Raw genomic sequence first — 22,588 nt, 5'->3', positions numbered from 1 at the left:
TTCAATCGAATGAGTTAGTATAATGTAATGGATCCGACATGATTTAAACGGAGGACTTGAGCTAGTTAAATGAATCATTTTAGTTAAATAGCAAGTTGGGCACTTAGGCAATAGTTTTAGTTATTTGATTTTATAATTATCATATCCCTTTCACTCTTGAAATGCTCTGACTTTAGGTTCACAATTAATCTAATTGTTTGGATAATTTAGTGAAGTGGTTACATGATTGAGATCAATTGTTTATGAATTGCCCATGATTTTTATGATTACCATAATTTCTTGAGTATTAGTGAGATGAAAGCTTGCAATTTGAGTATTGGTCATTCATGTATGTGTTATAATATGTTTCTTAGTGGTGCATAGTGTTTTTGGACACTTTTTTAAGAACCCAATGCATAGCTCAAGCATTTGGATACTAGAGCGGCTGCTTGAAAATTGAAGAGTGTTTATTTGTGAATTTTCTAGTTGTTTTCAAATATAATTTCCTATTCTTTCATGCATATTTTTTCAATTTTTCTATCAAATGTCTTTCCATCAAATTTATTGGAGAGTTTTTCTTTTTTCATTTTTTGTCTTAGGTGGTGTTTGTTTTTTGGTTGAATAGAAAAAGTCAAAATATTTATTTTTTTCTATTTAGCTAAAAGTAATATGTTAATATCAACCGGTATATATTAACATGTTCATTTTGGCTGATCTTCATTTATTTCTTCCATCTCTCTCAACTTCAACCTATCATTTTCTTTACGTATGAAAAATAATTTAAACAAAAACCATTAGACCAATGAAATTAACTAGATGATCGAAGGCAATCCTCTAAGAACAGATTAAACAAGAAGGAAAGCAACAGCAGCCGTGGTTGCCATCAGAAGTTGATACCCAGACACCGAGATCCCATAAGCAGAACTGGGTGCTGGTGCTGTGGGGGTGGAGGGGGAGGGGGCCGGTGCAGGAGACGCCCACTCTTCCAGCACAGTGATGGCAAGCTTCTGTCCGTAGTTGGCACAATGGTCCTTTACACCGCAAATATATCACTTCCTTCCAGGGGTGGCCAGTGTAATCTCATCATTTCCAGTGGTAAGAGCTTCATTTGCTGCTGGTATAGTGCAGTTCGTGAAGACGGTACCATTCACTTTGAAGACATTGTGCAGCCCCGCCGTGTATTTGAAGACTGAATGTATGAGAATTGATTACAGGACTTTTAGCAGCTTGAATCAAAAGAAACTACAAAAGGAAAATAAAGTGACAGTTTAAGGCTAAAGCTACATTACCTAGTTTATCGCCAACCCGAAATACTTTGTCCTTGGCCCAAGCTTCGTAGTCAAAATTAATGGTCTAACCTTGATCATCCCCAACAGTAAACTCAGTTGCCATGGCCACAGCGGGAAGACCAATGCGAAGACTGCAAGGGCAATATTCAACAGTTTAGACGCCATTGCAGCTGATTAAAGTTGAGGAGTACTGTAATTCAATGGTTTCTTGGATTGTTGATGTTCATCCTAGGCTCTAAAGGGTCTATTTATAGTTAATGTTTAGTACGCGAATATTGTTGAAAGCGTCTAAAACATGAAGAACGGGATGGGTCTGCAGGCCACAAAGCGTTGCCGCGGAAAAAGCTTTGGTTAGTACGCAATTATTCCATGAGTAATTAATATTATTGTATGACAATTGCAAACCTATAATTCTCTTGGCCGTTTTCTTCGGTCCAGACATACACACTCAAGCATTGAATGGTCAATGTTTAGCTTTAAAAGCACAAATGGAAGTTCCCTGGAAAAGTGAATCTTGGGGCCGGCTTTGTGGCTAGGTGGACATGCACAACGACAAAGTGCTGTTGTGCCAAGCCCAACTCAATTTTCACCACCTTAGCCTAAGTTGATGCATGGGTTTTGGTATTGGGCTTGTGGTAACCCTAAGGTCCAACCTATCAGGGTTGAGGAGCGTTTTTTTGTTCTTAGCTCAGTTTTTGTGCCCATTATCATGGGCTACAGCTGGCCCTGTCTTTGGCCTAACATGTCAGTTCGAGTAAAAGTAGATTACAGGGCAATAGTACAGAAGAGTTTCCACCAGTCCTCTTTCTAGGGTTTTAAACTTCATCATTCTCTTGCAATCTTCGTCTTATTATTTTTTCATGCTTAATTGTAAGCTTATATTCTTGCTCACGGTATTACCTAGCATTTTGGTAACAATCAGGAATATTCAGTCACACATGGAAAATCACCTATAGAGATTGTCTCAACGCTAAACATATGGAAAACTAGTCAATTGATAAAACAACTAATAATCCACTAATGAAAGTTATTTTTTAAAGACTATATTACCAATATTGAACTTTAGATAATGATATATAATACTTGAAAACACATTTAATATTAAATAAATTATTTATCTAGTTTATACATATTTAAAGACATAAAAGAAATGATGACATTTAACATTATTTTTGTTTAAAAATATTTATCATTTTATTTATAAATTTATGTTTCATTTATATTTGATAATTATAATGAGATAGAAAAAAAATTGTTAAAAGGATTTTTCAAATTTTATATTTTAAATAATCAACTTATTCAAATTTAAAAATAATTAAAATTAGTTTATTTACTAAATTAAACTTATTAGAATTTAATTTTAATTTTAGTTACCTTATTGGTTTGTTGAAACAACATTATATATAGAATTTTGGGTCAAGTCAGCCTTTAATCCAAATAAAATATTAGCTTAATTTGAGTTTCTTTTGAAACTATTGTTTGAATTAGTAATTTTGGTTTGGTTTTGTTTTTTTTTTTTTTTTTTTTTTTTTTTTTTTTTTTAATTTCCATGAAACTGCAATTTGAAAGTAAGGTTTCAATATAAATTTATAGCCACAATTTTAATACTAAAACCATATTTTGAAACCTTATTTTCAAAATGTGATTTTAAATTTATACTAAAACCACATTTTCAAAATGCAGTTTTTATTTTTTTTATTTTTTAAAATAGAAGATAAAAGATGAAAGAGAAAGAGGTCGTTTTGAACAAAAGTTTCAAATGAGGGCCAAAATGCATATTTGTTTGCCCAATGGGGTTGTTTTTAACCCAAACTCTTATATATCTATACATACTCAAGTTGTGTGTACTTTTTTCGTTGCTTCTAGGCATTACTAATACAATCTCTCATTTATCTATAAATATAAAAAAAAATCTATACATACTCAAGGATGAAAATATCAATAAATATAGATATATTGATGCTTGAATCTTATAGATATATTGAAAATTACATCAATGGATATTTTGACAAAAATATCAGTGGATCGAAAATTGTTCAAAATTTATAAAAATGCTTGGAAAAACTTCAAAAAATGATAAAATAAACAAGAATACACATGTTAAAGTTATTTTGTAAGTGTAATTGATATAGGTATGTATTATTATTATTTTTAATTAACTTATTTATTTATTATTGTTTTATTGCTTTCTATTTGTGTATATCAATTGGGGAATTGGTGGAACTCCTACATAAAAATCATTTTTCAAAAACCTTCTTTTGATCAACTTATTCAATTTATTGCGCACCTGAAAATAAAATTTGATTTGACCTATTTATGATGTTTTTAAAAAAAATTCAGTGATTGTACAATATTTTACACATCTTGAATATGAATTTAGAACTTTGTTTGAATTAAAAAGCAATTCTAAAATAGAAGATATAAATGAGTCTTTTAGGGATTCTGTTTTCACTTGATTTTGGACATTCAAAGTATTTTTGTAAAAATAAATTATTAGCTGACCTTGTAAATTTTATTTGATTCTAGACTTCTTGAAATTGACTTTAGACACATAAAATATTGAAAATAGTTTCCCTAATCAAAAGATATATATTTTTTTTTTTCTTGCTGCATTCATTGTACTACCCTAATTTTGAACATAGGAGTTGTTTGATTGTTTTTAAAATTAATTCATGTGCCTTCTGATTATGTTGTCTTTATTTTTCTTGTAAAGTAGACATTCTGAACATGTTGTGTATTTTTTTGTATGATTTTGTGGCACTTCTATGTTAGTTTAAAAAATCAGTTTATGAATACTATTGAATTTTGTTTTGGTCTGGACCTTTAGAGATGTTTTTATAAACTGGAATCAATCAAAGCTTTACTAAATTGCTTGGCCTTTTGGTTGATAATCTAGACATATAGAAGAGGCTTCCGAAAATTTTTGTAATTAAAATCCACTTCTAGATTTTTTTTAGGATTTATTCTTTAAAGGTTCTTATTGTGATCGCATGTTGGGATTTCGATACAATGTTTAACTTACCTTTTAACTTGGAGTTAATTGATATGTCTTTACTTGATCTTGGCTTTGGTATTGTAATATAAACATAATGAGGATGCCATATGATTCCTTTTATGTTGAAATGATGTCTCTAGATATTTGTTTAGGATTTTTCAAGTGAATGCAACTATTCTACCCATTTACTGCATGTTTTTGTCTTAGTTACTAACTTTGATACTTATGGCTACCTAGAGTATTAGTTTAAATTTAATAATGAACTTATATGTATGTCCTAGGTGATAGATGATATTCTTTTGGAATCTTGCTTTTTTTAGCTATACAAATGTTATATATGTTAGTGTTTTTTTTATCATAGTTATTTATTATCAGAAATTGTTCTAACCTTATTTCATCACGTGTAAGCACACTATAAGTTATGCATACTATCCAAGTATGTCTCTCACACCTTTCATCCCTATAATTACGCAAATATGCAAACTTTGAGTGTGCAAATTCAGATATATGTTGTTGTTTTGTATGTTTTGTTTGTTACTTGATTATGTGAATGGGATGAAATGCATGTTGTATGCTATATTTATTAAACTAACTTCAATATTTTCATGAAAGCGCTTTGGGACGTAGCTTAGGTACGCCAATCCCTTCTTCCTACATGAGTGTTTCTTGTGGTATGATTGTTTGGTTATTAATAGTATGTTGTTTACTTTTAAGCTTGATCACCTTTGCTTCCTTTGCATCCTCAATCAATTAATTAATTGTCATACTTCCTTCAACCTAGCTAATAGAGACCTTTTTAGGGCTTAAATGGGTGCTACCTTTTAAAGTACATTCCCAATAGGTAACTTGATCCCTGGATCTAGACTCGAGTTTTTCAAAGACACGTTTTTCCAAAAGTTTAAGGAGTCATTTTTTCTTAAGATTTTAATTTCTTATTTTATTTTCCCTTAAATAAAAAAATAAAAATAAGTGACAACTCCAGTTTTTTATAAAATACAAATTTTCACCCAACAAAAATGAGTCTTATCAATTGAGTGGGGACGCATGTGAAAAATACAAGTCCACAATATGGTTAAGGATAAAAATATCAGTAAATACAAATATATCGATATTTGGATTTTAAGGATACAAAATATGAATTTTGGAAGTGCACACTTAGAATTAGGATAAGAAATATTTGGTTTCATTCAATGAGAACAATTTATACATATTATATGGGAATAGTGCTTTAGTGCCAAAATGAATATCGTTGTGGTTTAATCGCATTGTTAGACAAAGGGATCCCATTTTGTTGAAAGGATTGATAATATTGATTGTAAGTTTGAACATATCATGCATAAATTTATGATATTAATAATAATATGACTAACTTGAAAATATATTTAATATTAATCTATTTAATTCAAATGTATTTAATGATGTAAAATAAATTATGATACATGTATGATTTTTTTTTAATATTTATATTTTTTATATTTAATTATCATATAAATGATTTTAAAAAAAAAAAGACTTACTAAGAAAAACATAATGATGGTTGGTAATCAATTAAAATAAAATAATTAGAATTAATTTATATATTAAAATATTCGCTTAATATTAAAATTATAATTTATTTAATATAGTAATGTTTGTTTATATACAACAAAGTGCAATGTTGGCCCAACGGCTGCCAAGGGTTCAATTTGAACTTTTTAACTTGGGTTCAAGTTGGCCAAGTAAGATGGCAGGAGGAGTATGAAAATATCGATAGAAAAATTGGAAAAATTTTAAAATATTGTCGATATATCGACCGATGATAATCAGTGATCGATTTCATATTTACCCCTCCCTTTTGTCCATGTGCATACTTGATGGTTAAAGTGCCCATGACTCCATTTCTACCCTTTTAAAACACCTCAATTCCTTGCTTAGTGCCCCACCAATTGAAAAGTTTGTGATAAAATTGTTGGTCAGTCTTTCCTTATCATATTTGGTATTCGTGGAGCCCGATACCTAATATTGCAGCAAATCCCATTGAAATTGTAATCCTTGTTTAGATCATGATGGTCAGTATTATATATTAAGCTAGGCTACAAAGTTACAATGCCATATTTGGCATTTCATCACATAATGAAACTTTATTGTTCCACATGAATTTGATTCATAAAATATTCCATTTAAAAAAAGTTTAGGATCACTTTAGTCAATCATAAAGCCATAGATGTTCATTATCAACCATGGAAACTTAGGTGGAGTCGTTGATTAAAAGTTTGACATTGTTTGCTTCTTGCTAAATGTTCTAGGACTCCCAATATAATCAGCCTAGGCTAAGGTCATGTAAATTGAGTTTGGATTAGGACTTTTGTTGTTCCACTTTCTGGTTGTGTAAGAATGGCCTAGTCTCCAAGCCGGACAGAATAACTTCTTCAAGGGACTTCCATTTGTGGTACTTTCGAAGTTAAATGTAATCATTATTTAATTTATACTTAAAACACACTAGTGATTGTTGGGGTAATGATAGAACAAACCTGTAGTAATTCAAAAGAAGAAACAAGAAAAATTCGTATGGAAGTAAAAAGAGATTCGTTTGTTTAGAGGCTTGCAAATTGCAAAGTCCTAAAGATAGAATTTTGGCACCCTGTTCTTGATTGTAATAGTAAATGGTGTTTGTCTTTCAGGATACAACTCTTAAATGATTTAAAGAGTGCAATCTCCTATTTATATCCTTTCAAATGAAGTGTTGTGTCCCCTCTAAAAGTTGTGTTTCCTTCATTAGACATGTTCTTTTCATTCACCAATTTTCCAAAAATCCCCCACATGAATGAAAGGACTTGGAACATTATTGGAGAGACAGATGAGAATGCATAAGGTAAGGTGTCTTTTGGACTTGAACCTACCTTAGTGAATATCCATCGGATTTGCTCGACGACAAAGTGAACTTAAGTCTTGAACTTGTCCTCCTTAGTAGTAGTCAAGACAATGGATATCACACATAACTCATCTAAACACATTTTGGTTCATACGGTTGTGTTCATTTTGGTCCTGAACAGATCCTGACTTCATGAGAACTTTAGAGAATGAAGCCTTCACATTCTCATAGAAGTGACCCCACTTCTACCCTCATATATGTGACATCAGTTAAAAGTATTTTGCTATACTTCTTTTGGTATAAGATACCGATGTCATTAAATGTATAACATACCCTAACCTTCCATAGACAACACACTTATTTACATATATAGGAATGAGAATAGTGTGTTTTTCTAGCACAATCAACTCTTGCTAGTTGGCCTATTGAACCTAGATCTTGGGATCTCCAATAAACTAGGTTAGGTTTCCACTCGAGTCCATCATTTTATAGGCTTTAAACCCATTCCTCTCGTAGTAACTACAACTTGCTCTCTAGACAGTCCCTTTGTAAGTAGATCTGCTATATTATCTTTTGACTTCACAAAGTCGGTAGTGATCACTCCATTCGAGAGCAACTGTTTGATTGTATTATGACTGCGTCTTATATGCCTTGATTTACCATTATAAACATCATTTTTAGCCCTTGCTAATGTTGCTTGGCTATCACAATGAACACATATGGCCGTTACAAGCTTTGGCCACATTGGAATGTTTTCCATAAAATTTTGAAGCCATTCAGCTTCCTTTCCCGCCTTATCTAAGGCTAGGAACTCTGATTCCATGGTCGATCATGCTATACACATTTGTTTGAAAGACTTCCATGATATTGCTCCTCCACCTAAAGTGAATATATATCCATTTGTTGATTTAGATTCCAAACTATCAGAAATCCAATTGGCATCACTAAATCCTTCAATGACAGATGGATACCTTATGTATTGCAATCCATACTCAACAGTATACTTAAGGTATCTTAGTACCCTAATAAGAGCAAACTAATGCTCTTTGCTTGGGTTATTAGTGTATCTTGCCAATCTATTTATAGAATAGGCAATATTAGGTCTAGTACAATTTGTAATGTACATCAGACTTCCAATCACCCTAGAATACTCTAGTTGTGATACACTATCAGCCATATTATTTTTCAATTTACAATTTGGATCAAAAAGTGTAGCACATGGTTTGCTATCATAATGACCAAACCTTTTAAGCACACTTTCTACATAATGGGATTGGGTAAGAACATATCCTTCATGATTTTTCTTAACTCTAATACCAAGAATCACATTTGCAAGACCTAAGTCTTTCATGTCAAATTTTGATCTTAACATTTTCTTGGTAGAATTTATAATGTTCTTGTTTGTTCCCATTATGAGCATGTCATCTACATACAGTCATACTATGACATGTGAGTCATTAGTGCTCTTGACATACACACATTTGTCACACTCATTTATCTTGAAACCATTAGATAACATGGTGTGATCAAATTTTTCATGCCATTGTTTGGGTGCTTGCTTTAACCCATAAAGGGACTTGATAAGTCTACAAAATTTCTTTTCTTGTCCCTTTACTACAAACCCTTTAGGTTCTTCCATATAAATTTCATCTAAATCTTCATTTAGAAAGGCTGTCTTAACATCCATTTGATGAATTTCAAAATTATGGATGGTAGCTGTAGCAATTAACATCCTAATGGATGTAATTCTTGTTACAGGAGAGTAAGTGTCAAAGAAATCTAAACCCTCTTTTTGTCGATATCCTTTAGCTACTAAATGTGCTTTGTACTTGTCAATAGTACCATTAGGTCGTAGCTTTCTTTTAAATATCCATTTGCAACCAATTGGTTTATTTCCCGAATGAAGATTAACCAATTCCCAAGTATGATTTTGCATAATGGAATTTATTTCATTATATACTGCTTCTTGCCAATAAAGAGCTTCTGGTGTTGACATAGCTTCTTTATATGTTTGAGGTTCCGCTTCTATCAAGAGGGTGATAAAATTTGGTCCAAAAGACGTGCTAGTTCTAGCTCTTTTGCTTCTCCTAGGTTCAACATCATCCCTTTATTCATGTTGAGTTCTAAGCAAGCTATCATCAATTTTTCTTTTAATGATTTCATTATGTCTTTCTTTGAAAGGAAATATCTCTTCAAAGAATTCAACATCTATGGATTCCATGATGATATTATTAATATCAGGAACTTCAGATTTGATCACTAGGAATCGATATGCTGAACTATTTGAAACATATCCAATGAAGACACAATCAATTATCTTTAGTCCGAGTTTTGTCCATTTAGGTAATGGAACTTGCACCTTTGCAAGACATCCCCACACTTTCAACTTTTTATAGGAAGGTTGTTTTCCTTTCCTCAACTCATAAGGAGACTTTGATGTTTTCTTATGAGGTATTCTATTTAAAATGATATTAGCTGTAAGCAATGCTTCCCCTCACATGTAGTGCGATAACCTCGAACTATTTAACATAGAATTAACCATGTCCTTAAGTGTTCGGTTCTTTCTTTCAACAATACTGTTTTATAGTGGTGTATATGGTGCTGTAGTTTGATGCACTACACCATGTAATGCACAAAATTCAGAGAGAGCTATAGACTCATACTCTCCTCCTCTATCGGACCTTAGCATTTTCAAAGTCTTATTCTCCTGATTTTCAACCTCATTCTTGTATGTCTTAAAGACATCAATGGTTTCATCTTTGCTATGTAACAAATAAACATAGAAAAATCTACTATAGTCATCAATAAAAGTTATAAAATATTTTATGCCACCTCTAGTTGGAGTCATTTTCAAATCACAAAGATCATTATGAACTAATTCAAGTAGTTCACTAGATCTTTCAATTGATTTAAATGGCCTTCTTGCAAACTTTGATTCAGCACATATTTCACACTTTTGTGTTTCATTAATATCAAATTTAGGCAATAAACCTAAGTTTGCCATCTTATACATGGAACGATAATTAACATGTCCCAACCGAGAATGCCATAATTCACAAGATTCAACAATGTAAGCAGAAGACAAAGCTTTTATTGATAGTTGAAGCAATTACATTGTCATTGAATACATTGAGTTTAAACAAGCCCTCACTCATGTATCCCTTTCCCACAAAGGTTCCACCCTTAGTCAGCACAAGTTTGTCACTCTCAAATACAAGTTTAAATCCCTTCTTACTAAGAAGAGAAGCAGATACAAGGTTCTTCCTAATTTCAGGTACAAAGAGGACATCCATCAAGGTGAGTTTCTTCCCTGAAGTGAGATTCAGAACCACATCACCCTTGCCTTCCACCATAGATGAAGAAGCATTTCCCATGTAGAGTTTTTCTCCACTTTAAATCTTTTGGAAATTCACAAAGGAATTTCTATCACCACAAATGTGTCTAGTGGCTCCAAAATCAATCCACCAATCCTTCGAGTCCATCACAACATTTGACTCTAGGATTACAACAACAAAATTTTCAGATTCTGCCATGTTTGCTTAACTGGCTTTTCTCTTTCTTTCAGGTTTCTTCTCATCATTTTTGTGCTAGCAATCCTTGGCGTGATGGTCGGATTTTCCATAAACCCAACAAGCCCCTTTGATCTTCTTATTATCAGATTTTTTGTTGGCAGGTTTCTTCCTCTTTCCATTATTGAAGGGAATTTTCCTCTTCTTGGAGCACTCTCCTTCCATAATATGGGCCTTGGCTTCCATGAATGACTTACCAACAGATTTTTCATTCTTTCTGTTGTCTTCTTCAATCCTAAGCCTTACTTCAAATCCTCCATTGATAATTCCTTGCATTTATGTTTCAAATAATTGTTAAAGTCCTTCCATGAAGGAGGCAACTTTTCAATGATGGAAGCAACTTGAAATGCTTCATTGATCATCATTCCCTCAACATGGATTTTATTGATGAGGATTTGAAGTTCTTCAACTTGATTAATAAGAGTAATAGAATCAATCATTTTGAAATCTAAAAACTTACCAACAATGAATTTATTTGTTCCAGCATCTTCAGTATTGTACTTCTTCTCAAGTGCCTCCCACAACCCTTTTGTTGTAGTGAATGGAAAGTAGACATTATAGAGGGAGTCAACCGGGCCATTGAGAATGTAGTTTCTGCATAAGAAGTCCGAATGCTTCATGGCCTCTATAACATTGAATGTCTCCTTTGTTGGCTGTTCTGGTGCTTTGGGGCATTCCTCCTTCAGAACATGAACAAGGTTGAGGGTGGTGAGATAAAAGAGCATATTTTGTTGCCATCTTTTAAAGTCATCTCCATTGAATTTCTTTGGTTTTTCATGGTGTGTTCCTGGCTTAATAGGAACAAGAACTTCAGTGTTTGGTAAGGTAGAGTCTGACTTCAATGTTTGTTCCATGATCACTAAACAAAATTCTATCTTTAGATTGTTGGGGTGACGATGGAACAAACCTGTACTAATTCAAAAGAAGAAACAAGAAAAAATCGAATGGAAGTAAAAAGAGATTCGTTTGTTTGGAGGCTTGCAAATTGCAATGTCCTAAAGACAGAATTTTGGCACCCTGTTCTTGATTGCAACAGTAAATGGTGTCTGTCTTTCAGGATACAACTCTTAAATGATATAAAGAGGGCAATCTCTTATGTATATCCTTGCAAACCAAGTGTTGTGTCCCCTCTAAAGGTTGTCTCCTTCATTAGACATGTTCTTTTCATTCACCAATTTTCCAATAGTGATTGCTCAGAGAAATTATCATTCGATATTTGTGTATATATGTGTAGGCCAAAAGAAACTGCCAAAACATACATGTTTTTATAATTGTCATACAACATTAGGCATGGCATAATTGCGTACCAACCAAAGTTTTCTCCGGCAACACCTCGTCGCCAGCCATCCAGCCTATTCCTCTTTTTTTTTTTTTTTTAAAGCTTTCCATGAGATTCTATAGGTCAAAACATTTCGCTATAAATAGACTTTTAATTTAGACTCCAAGATGAAAATCACCGGTTCAAGTAATCATTGAAGTTGATCTTTAGAAGAAACTTGGTGACTACTCAACTTCAATAAGCTCCAATGGCTTCTAAGCGGTTTGTTGGCACCATGGCAATCTTGGCATTTGTTCTTCCTGTTGTGGCCATGGCAACTGAATTTACTATTGGAGATGACCAAGGATGGACCATTAATTTCGACTATGAAGCCTAGGCCAAGGACAAAGTATTTCATGTTGGAGATAAACTAGGTAATGTAGCTCAAGCCTTAAGCTATGATTTCATGTTCCTTTTATCACTTCCTTTTATTCCAGCTGCTAAAAGTATTATGGTCAATTCTCATACATGCAGTCTTCAAATGCACGGCAGGACGACACAATGTCTTCAAAGTGAATGGTACGGCCTTCATGAACTGCACTATACCACTAGCAAATGAAGCTCTTTCCACTGGAAATGATGTAATTACACTGGCCGCCCCTAGAAGGAAGTGGTACATTTGTGGTGTAAATGACCATTGCGCCAACTATGGACAGAAGCTTGCCATCACTGTATTGGAAGCATCAACATCTCCTGCACCAGCCCCCTCCACCCCCACAGCACCAGCACCCAGCTCTGCTCATGGGATCTCTGGGTCCGGGTATCATCTTCTGATGGCAGCCATGGTTGCTGTTGCATTCCTAGTTGTTTGGCCTGTTTTTACTCCAGAAGAACCTTAGATCACCTAGTCTTAAGAAATTTATTCCGTTTTATGGTTTTTTTATTCAATTATTTTTTGTATGAGTGAAAGAAAATGGTATGTTGGAAATATGAAAGATGGAAGAGAGAAATGAAGATGAATTTGTTGAGAAATGAAGTTTAGTCACAATCTCACATTTTATAATGCTATTATTTCGAAATATATATGCTTACTTGAGTTTCAAATTTTGTGTCTTTAACTTGAACATGCCAGTATACAATTCAAATTTGTGTCTTGAACTAGTAATCTTTAGAGCAAAATTACCAACCTAAACTAATACATTAGTATTAATAATTATAATAAATTACAAAAACCACTCATGTAATTCACTCGTACCTTAATTTAGTCTTTGAAGTTTTTATTTTTATTATTATTTTTAAGGTAATGTCAACCTTAAAATATGCTCAAATGTCAAATAAGTTTTTCTATTAATTTTTTAAATAAAAAAAATGGATGGAGAAACCCCTATGACAAGCAGTATACAAATTAAACATATCCAAACATATCATATACAAACTCATGTCAATGTTTATATGCTTGTCACATGGGTTTCTTCATCCATTTTTTTTTTTTTTTATGAAAAATCTTAAGGAAGTAGCTTATTTGATATTTAAACATAGTTTAAGAGTGATTTTCATTACAAAACAAAATTTAGGGGTTAAATTGAGAGATGGGTAAAAGTATAAGAGGGTGGTTTTATAATTTACAATAATAATTACTCAAGATTGCTATTTTATAAGACTTTATATCATTGTGTTCTAAATAATTGTGAGTGGTATTCATGTTTCTTTTATTGTATTAGAGTCAAGTGCCTAGTTTTTCCTAAGCTTTTGCAGTGTCTTGTATATTTGTGTGTAGGAATGAAGTCAGAGGGAAAGTGTGTGTTGAAAAGTATTGTTTAAAGCACAAAATGATCCACATATGAAGATTTACTCACCTCACTTGGCAAGTTTAGGCAGCAAGTGGACCACATTCAATGTAGCAAACTCACCTAAAGTACACCTAGGGTAGAGTAGGGATGGGGTAAAGTACCCCAACACCTATCATGTTTCCTTAGAATTTCTCAAAACCTATATTTTTTTTCTTCAAATAATTTTCAACAATAAATAAAAACCATATAAATGCAAGTCACATGCAAATGCTTCAATATTCTCCAACACAAATTTATAAAAACAAATTCTTTCTTCATATATTTCCAATTACTTGATATCTTTATCAAATTGAGCATAAAATTATTTAAGAATATCCAAAAGATAATTACACCAATTTCAACTCATATTTCATCCATTCAACATACATGCTCCAATAATATATTATATCAATAATTAGAAATAAATCAAAAAGTAGAATGAGAGAATGAGAGACAATGATACCAGATTTTAGGTGGAAAATCTCTTAAGAAATAAAAGTCCATGGGTATATACAAGTGATCGAAAATATCCACTATGAAGAACAAAAACTGAATAATACAAGGTTTTATTTAACTCAGACCACCAATCATTTCCAAACCACTTATTTAATACCTTTCTATTTTAACTTCACACCTTCTTTCGAAGCACACTTGAAGTCCACACCAAACTCAATATTGGTATCTTCTTGAATCCACACAAGAATAAAATGAGTTTTTGGAAGTATTAAGTAGTATATTTGAATGTCCTATTTATTTATTCTCGATAAATAACAAGTATGAAGCCAAATTTCAATTCCTGACTTCTAATTTCATATCAGCCTAAAATTTTGAATTTTCATAGTTTATTATAGATTTGAACTTTATTAGCCAAAGGACATCCTTAAATCCACAAATTGGGTGGAAAAAAAATGTTCTTCTTACCGTTCTCCAGCTATGATTTATTTATTTATTTTAAATATTATTAAAATACGACCGTTTGCAAAATATTAAGACTTTTTCAATAAAATTATCACTTGAAACCCATCTCTTAAAAAAAAATGAATTTACTTTAAATTACTAAGCATGTGACCATTGATCTTGTATTTTTGTTCTACATAAAAAATAAAAAATAAAATCTTTTTTATATAAAACTCATAACATGGATTTCATCATGCATAAAATTATTGTAGTTTTAGAAATGTTTTTTTCTTTCTTTGTTTTTAAATTTTTTTTTTATCAGAGAATGATATTTTAAAAAATAAAAACCACGGTACTTGTGCAAAATGGTCTTTCAAGTTAAATGATTTACTGTGAAGCAAGCAAAGCAATGCACGACCAGAATTTCTAAGTGCCTGCTTGTGTCTTGTCTATCACTTTTTTTTTTATTATTGAAACATATGCTAATAAATTTGCATGTGGACATTATAAGTATACTGGTGTTTGACTCTCGTTCTTAATTTCCTGATCTAGGTAAAGATGCCGAGAAGGCATACATTCAAAGTACTCCACTAGTCTCAAATATGTATTGAAATTGCATCATCAAAATCCGATTTCCTTTTTTTTAAAAGAACAATAAAAAGTAAAGGATGAAAGAGAAAGAGAAAGAGATTATTTTGAACAAAAGTTTAAAAAGAAAAGCTAAAATGCACATTAGTTTGGTGAAAAAGGTTGTTTATAACCCCAAAAAGGTTGAAAAATTGGTGATAAAATCATTGGACTTTCTTGCCTTGTCGTATTTGTATTGACGGAATCTGATACCCGATGTTTCAAGGCAGTACATTGAAACTTTAATCCTTGGTTAGATCATGATGTCCAATACTATATATGAAGCTAGGGTACAAAGTTACAATGTCATATTTAGCATTTCATCACATAATGAAGCTTCAAAATATTGTTCCACATGAATTTGATTCATAAAATTTTCCATTTAAAAAAAGTCGTAGATGCTCATTATCAACCATGGAAACTCAGGTGGAGTCGTTGATTAAAAGTTTGATATTGCTAGCTTGCTAAATGTTCTAAGAGACTCCCAATATAATCAGCCCAGGTTAAGGTCACGTAAATTAAGTTTGAATTGGGACTTTTGTTGTTTCACTTTCTAGTTGTGTAAGTATGGCCTAGTGTCCAAGCCAGCCAAAATAACTTCTTTAAGAGACTTCCATTTGTACTACTTTCAAAGTTAATCACTATTTAATTCATACCTAAAACACACTAGTGATTGCTCAAAAAATTATGATTCAATATTTGTGTATATATGTCTAGGCCAAAGGAAACCATCAAAATAAATATGTTTTTATAGTTGTCATACAACATTAGGCATGGCATAACTGCGTATCAACCAAAGGTTTCTCCGGCAACACCCTCTAGCCAGCTGACCCAGCCTGTTCATGTTGTTTTTAAGGTTTTCAATGAAATTCTGTTGGTCAAAACATTTAGCTATAAATAGACCCTTAATTTAGACCCAAAGATGAAACTCACCTGTTCAAGTAACCATTGAAGCTGAACATTAGAAGAAACTTGGTGACTACTCAACTTCAATAAGCTCCAATGGCTTCTAAGTAGTTTGTTGGCGCCATGACAATCTTGGCATTTGTTCTTCCTGTTGTGGCCATGGCAACTGAATTTACTATTGGAGATGACTAAGGATGGACCATTAATTTCGACTATGAAGCTTGGGCCAAGGACAAAGTATTTCATGTTGGAGATAAACTAGGTAATGTAGCTCAAGCCTTAAGTTATGATTTCATGTTCCTTTTATCACTTCCTTTTATTCCAGCTGCTAAAAGTTCTATGGTCAATTCTCATACATGCAGTCTTCAATACACGGCGGGACGGCACAATGTCTGCAAAGTGAATGGTACGACCTTCATGAACTGCACTATACCACCAGCAAATGAAGCTATTACCACTAGAAATGATGTAATTACACTGGCCGCCCCTGGAAGGAAGTGGTACATTTGTGGTGTAAACGACCATTGTGCCAACTATGGACAGAAGCTTGTCATCACTATATTGGAAGAGTCGGCGTCTCCTGCACCGACCCCCTCCAACCCCACAATACTAGCACCCAACTTTGCTCATGGGATCTCTGGGTCCAGTTATCAACTTCTGGTGGCAACCATGGTTGCTCTTGCCTTCCTAGCTGTTTGATAATCTGTTTTTTTTCCAGGAGTACCTTTGATCATCTAGTTTTCAAGAACTTTCTTCTGGTTTATGGTTTTTTTATTCAATTATTTTTTATATGATTGAAAGAAAATGGTATCTTCGAAATATGAAAGATGGAAAAGAGAAATGAGGATGAATATCTGTTGTGACAGTCTGACAATTTTTATTTTTATTTTTGAAGTTTATTGATGTTTTTATACCTTGCTGTTTTATTTTTATTTAATCAATATAATATAAAGTTAATGTAGCAGTATGAAGAAATAATGTGAGCCTATATATATAAGCCTTTAGATTATTGAAGAATGATGAGTTATACTTTCATAGACCACTCGAAGAATGGGAGGGTATTTTTAATTTGCTTTCCACTTATAGAGACTTATGCTTTGTTTGGATTATGAAAATAATTAGAAAAGAATTTTTATTTTTATTTTTTTTAAAAAAATGAAGAAATCTCACATTCCTTTATTAGGTTTAATGTAAGAAAATTAGAAGGAAAATCAAATTCAATAAAATTTATTTGGTTTTAAATCCTTCACTATCAGATGAACTTTCTCCCCTAGTTTGGTGTGATAACAAAAGTGCAGCTGCCCTAGATGCCAATCCGATCTTCCATGCCCGCTCAAAACACATTGATATAGATCTTCATTTTATTCTTGATAAAGTCCTTCATAAAACCCTTAATATGTATATTCCCTCATCTGGTCAAGTTGTCGATATCTTCACCGAGCATCTTCCAAGCTTACAGTTCTCCACCTTTTATATCAAACTCTCCATTGTCCCATGCCCTATAACTGAACAACATGACACTACTAGGAGTAGTAACTGAACCTTAAGACTTGCAACAACAAGAACAGACTACCAAAAGCAGCAATCGCACCTCAAGACCTGCAATAATATGAACAGACTATTGTTAATGATTAGTTAGACTGTTATCAAGAACTGCTAAAGCAACAACTGCAGTTAGAAGGACTTATATATATATATATATATATATATGTAGTAGGCTTCAGAACAAAGTAATCAATAATAAATATCCCTATGATTGTTTTTTTGCTAAAACAAAAAAAAAATCATTCCTTGGTAATAGTGGCAATGATTGTCGAGGGTGGCCCTAGAGGTGGACGGAGGAGTCTCTCTTTGTTATCTCATTCTTCTTCTTGCAAATCCCTTCTTATTCATGAACTCCTTTAACTTCCCACTTTTTACAAACTCTTTTATATGTCGTTTTGGACTTCAATACTTGTCAGTCCGATTCCCTCGATCCTCATCGTAATCGCAATACTTATGAGGCTTGCACTCCCCCACTATGACCGAAAAGGGTTTGGATGGTCAAAATCCATTCAGTGACTTAATCTCTTAGAGGATGTGTTAGTAGGACACTTTTTGCAGCATATAGTTTGTTTGGAACAATTTTCTAGATGAAGGTTAATATTTTCTCTACATCGCTTTTTCTCTTCCCTTTCAATTTGAGAGACATCTTTCCTATTATTTCCCGACTAGTTACGAATTTAACCGAATGATGCTTCAAAAAGGAGGGCACCATAGGAGGTAACTTTCTTTATCACTGAGACTTCAGGTCTTCTCTGGCATGGTCTGTTTCCTTGCTTTAGCAAATAATCCCTATATGGTTGTCCGTGTTGAATTAGAGAGTGAGTTAATGAGGTTTGAACCCTTTGGAAGTCCTTTGAAAGCCATCATCACTGCTTGCGTGGTGCATCACCAAACTTGAGATATTTCAATGTTAAATCACTGCAAATATGCATGCCTTTATTAACTTTCCTACACCTTTTGCTTCCAACCCCTTTTCCTATCAAATAGAGTGAATATAGTATGCTATAAACACAACTTCCAAAGCTCAAGATTAATTCGGACAAGCGTTGATAGAACCATAATAATGTTGGTACCTTCAGACATAAGGGGAAGACTTTGCATAATAAGTGGTTATGTACCATCATTTGGGATAAATGCATTAGATACTTGTGGGGATCACTAGTACTGCTAAACATGTTGAACTTCGAGAGAACAAACTCATTGTCGTAGCCTCCTAATGGAGAATGTCATGAGTAAATGGTGTTAAGACAATCTCTCACAAGACATGAAGACGATGAGCTCTACATTACTTTCTTGTACAATAGTGGAGTCTTATTTGGTCCACCCAGTTGCCTATTAAGGCCTTCCTCTAAGACAACAAGGTCATGCCCTCAGATAATGTTTTGATCACTTAGAATCAACAAATCCCTTTCTTGATCATTTTCTACGTTATGTTACTTTTTTTTTTTTTTTTTTTGCATGCAACCCTTTGAATTTCACATTTTCTTGAGCTAACACCCTTGTTTCTTTTCACTAGCTCCTCTATTCTTGGCAAGGTTTCCTTGTTTTCTTTCCTCATCCTCTTTTCCATTGTGGTTATCTACTCTTAGAGTTGTAGGAAAGTTGAAAGGTCCTCATGCAGTCACTTGCCACTTGAGTAAGTTTGCATTATGACTATCGTTTAAGTTTTTCTACCAATTCCCATAGACAACATCAATGTGTTTCACCCTCTTTAAAATGTAGCAACTCATCCTTGAATATGACCTATCTTTGTGATATAGAAGAAGATAGAGTGGGGATTTGATTGACCCTCTTTGATGGTTAGGTCAGTCCTCGATCATTAATAAAAGGGCAAACAAATAGGAATAGAGTATATGAGGGAATAAAGACTAGGATAGTTTATGTGTACCCTATCCTGCTCTAGCCTTAGGGTTTTATACTACCTTAGTTTAGCCATTAATTTTAAAAAGTGTTATGATAAAACCCTTAAAAACATGACATGATGTAATAATAATAATAATAATATATTTATTATCCATTGATAAGATTCCAATTTCCTCAATTTATCTGTCCTATCAATGCATAATACTATTAGAGCATTTAAGTCTGATATCTTTTGCATTGTACATGACTTAGGTGTATTAGAAGTTGTACAGGAGATCCAAGTCATAAGTTTTTTGTAAGTATTTAATTTGTCATAGCTAATTCATGAATTTAGACAATTTATTTGAGGTTGTAATGCACTACCTCCTCATTAAGAGGATAACTTGTCTTGGTTATCGAGATGAGTTTCCTATGGTGAGTGCACTAGTGTGTATGGTAAGTTATGACATTAACTATCAAGTAGTTATGGGCTCTTAACCTTGAGAGGACACTAAGTTTGTGCTAAAGTCATCAATGACTTTGACTTATAGGTAAGACCTTAAGGTGGTCAAATATTTCTCATGAATTAGGTCATTGTTAATGAAGATTGATGGCAAAAGGTATAGTCAAGATAGGCACTATGACATCTCATGGGTTTGAGAAAACATGTCCCTTTGGGTGATCCTAAGGACTTGTGATCAAGAAATATATAGTTGTAGTAATTCCTCAATTGGAATTTGATATATGTTCTTTGTGAGTTAGAGTATGTTAGTTGATAACATAATAAGAAGATTTAAGAGTACTTAAAGATTGTAAAGACAATTTTGAGAGATTGATAGCATATAGGTTTAGATCATACACACCAATTCATGGGGAGCCTACATATGGTCAATAGTAGATCACATACCTGAATTCTTGTATCTTATTATAATATCATAAGATACTAGAGTGCAGTTGACTCTCTATAGTGAGATTTTGAGTTAACTTCAAATTTGGATTCTAAGGAAGCTAATAATTTTTCTATGGGTCCTAGTAGTCTTTGCTCAAACTCGTATTTCTTGATAACATGTTTACTGAGGGTTATTTGGATTCTTTATTCATATGTGTATATAAGAGCCTTTTAGTTAACATGAAAGGTAGCACAAGTGCTTGTGAATGGTCTCGATGGATTGGGTTAATTGATTAATTGGAGCTTAATAGGGTTAATTAATCAATTAGGTACTTAATAGATTAAGTACCTAAGCCCAAGACGGGCTCAAGTCATTTAAGCTCACTAGAAGCTCTCTTAGGGGTTTAGGGTTTTACTCTTACCATTACTGTCTTCTTATTCACTTTAGAGAGGAGAGCCTTAGGCTTTGCTTGATAACTATTTTTAAAAATAATTTTCTATTCTTTAGGCAAAAAAAAAAGGAAAATATGTTTGAAAACCAAAAAACATAAAATATGTATTTTTAGAGATCATCTTTTAGTTATTTTCAATTGTTTTCTGAGGGTTATTTTAAAAAGTAATTATACAAATATGAAGAATGATTTAAATTAAAATACTATGGATAAAAGTTAATTTCAAGATATAGAAAATATGTTAATAACATTTCAAGATCCAAAACAAATTTTTGTACTACAAAATATCAATGAATAATTTTTAAAAATTATTCTAAAAATTGTTTTTTAGAACTATTTTGAAAACATTTCCCCAACAGAGCCTTAGCCACCACCCCTCTATGAGGCTACTACCACCTCAAGTGCCAGGAACCAGGGAAAAGCTAGCAATCAAGTGGAAGATCTCTCAGTTTATGAGATTCTTCATTGATTGGAAATGATTCGGGAACATCCATATCTCAATTAATGCACTATGAAGTTATTGATCTAAGGTTTTACTATGCATATGCTTCCGCTTGTAAGATTTAGAGTCTTACGATGTTTTTGCATACACCCTATTGCCCAGGGAAGGGAATGGAGATATCTAGGCAACCCAAACAAAAAGTTTGATTATATCAGTTGTTGAATAGCTTTTCTGTAACATGCGTGATCTAACCATGACATGTTTTTAAGAATAAAACGCATATCTGAGTTATGGATCTTACCACTGGAAATGATGTGATTACACTGGCCACCCCTGGAAGGAAGTGGTATATTTGTGGTGTGAACGACCATTGTGCCAACTATGGACAGAAGCTTGCCATCACTGTGCTGGAAGCGTGGGTGTCTCCTGCATCAGCCCCCTCCACCCCCGCAGCATCAGCTCCCTCCACCCCTGCAACGCCAGCCCCCTCCACCCCCGCAGCACCAGCCCCCTCCACCCCCGCAGCACCAGCACCCAGTTCTGCTTATGGGATCTCGGTGTCTGGGTATCAGCTGCTAATGGCAGCCATGGTTGCTGTTGCTTTCCTAGTTGTTTGATCTGCTTTTTCTCCGGGAGTACCTTTGATCTAGTTTTCAAGAGATTTCTTTGTTTCATTGTTCTTTTATTCAATTATTTTTTCGACTGAAAAATGCGATGTGAGATGAAGTTTGAGTGGAAATGAAACATATAATTTTTTTTGTTTCTATCATTCTAATTTAATTCTTTGATTTTTCTTTTCATTCTTTTTATCTAATTTAATTCTTTGACTTTTCACACTATCTTTATAATAATTTATAAGGCATGCTTATTTGTTTGCGATTTTTTTCCTTCATATTTACTGCAAAGAGCATCAGAATTGGACATGTGTCTGCACTTCTTTACTGAACTTTCGAATCAGTACATACTTTCCTTATGTTCCCTTTGAAATATTAAATGGTACAAACTTTTGCATGTTGGTCACAAAACATAGTGCAGGTTGCTGTGTATGCCCATTTGAGTCTCAACATTCTGCACATCTCCTTATCTTCTTTTAATGCTAGAACCACTCCACAAACATCCATCAATTGGGTAATAGAATCATCTTTGTGCACTGTCATTTTTTAGTGTGATCTGCTATCTTCTTTCTGTTACTTGTTTCCAGATTGATGCCACTTGTAT

The 22,588-nt window shown here is 33.1% G+C and overlaps 3 protein-coding genes across 3 annotated transcripts; all 3 read left to right on the top strand.

The window, feature by feature from the left end:
* Positions 1-12,209: 12,209 nt before the first annotated feature.
* LOC117928407 (blue copper protein-like) lies at positions 12,210-12,840 on the top strand. Its single transcript, XM_034848296.1, has 2 exons — positions 12,210-12,275; positions 12,439-12,840. The coding sequence occupies exons 1-2, from the start codon at positions 12,210-12,212 to the stop codon at positions 12,838-12,840; spliced, it is 468 nt and encodes a 155-aa protein (XP_034704187.1).
* Positions 12,841-16,539: 3,699 nt separating this feature from the next.
* Positions 16,540-16,899, top strand: LOC117928406 (stellacyanin-like). Its single transcript, XM_034848295.1, has one exon. The coding sequence runs from the start codon at positions 16,540-16,542 to the stop codon at positions 16,897-16,899; it is 360 nt and encodes a 119-aa protein (XP_034704186.1).
* A 4,761-nt stretch (positions 16,900-21,660) lies between these two features.
* Positions 21,661-21,987, top strand: LOC117928405 (uclacyanin-3-like). The gene has a single exon (XM_034848294.1). The coding sequence runs from the start codon at positions 21,661-21,663 to the stop codon at positions 21,985-21,987; it is 327 nt and encodes a 108-aa protein (XP_034704185.1).
* The last annotated feature ends 601 nt before the right edge of the window (positions 21,988-22,588 follow it).

Source organism: Vitis riparia, chromosome 13, assembly GCF_004353265.1.
Source record: "Vitis riparia cultivar Riparia Gloire de Montpellier isolate 1030 chromosome 13, EGFV_Vit.rip_1.0, whole genome shotgun sequence".
Taxonomy (NCBI): Eukaryota; Viridiplantae; Streptophyta; class Magnoliopsida; order Vitales; family Vitaceae; genus Vitis; species Vitis riparia.
The sequence above is the reverse complement of the archived record's forward strand: the minus strand, read 5'-3'. Positions and strand labels throughout refer to the sequence as shown.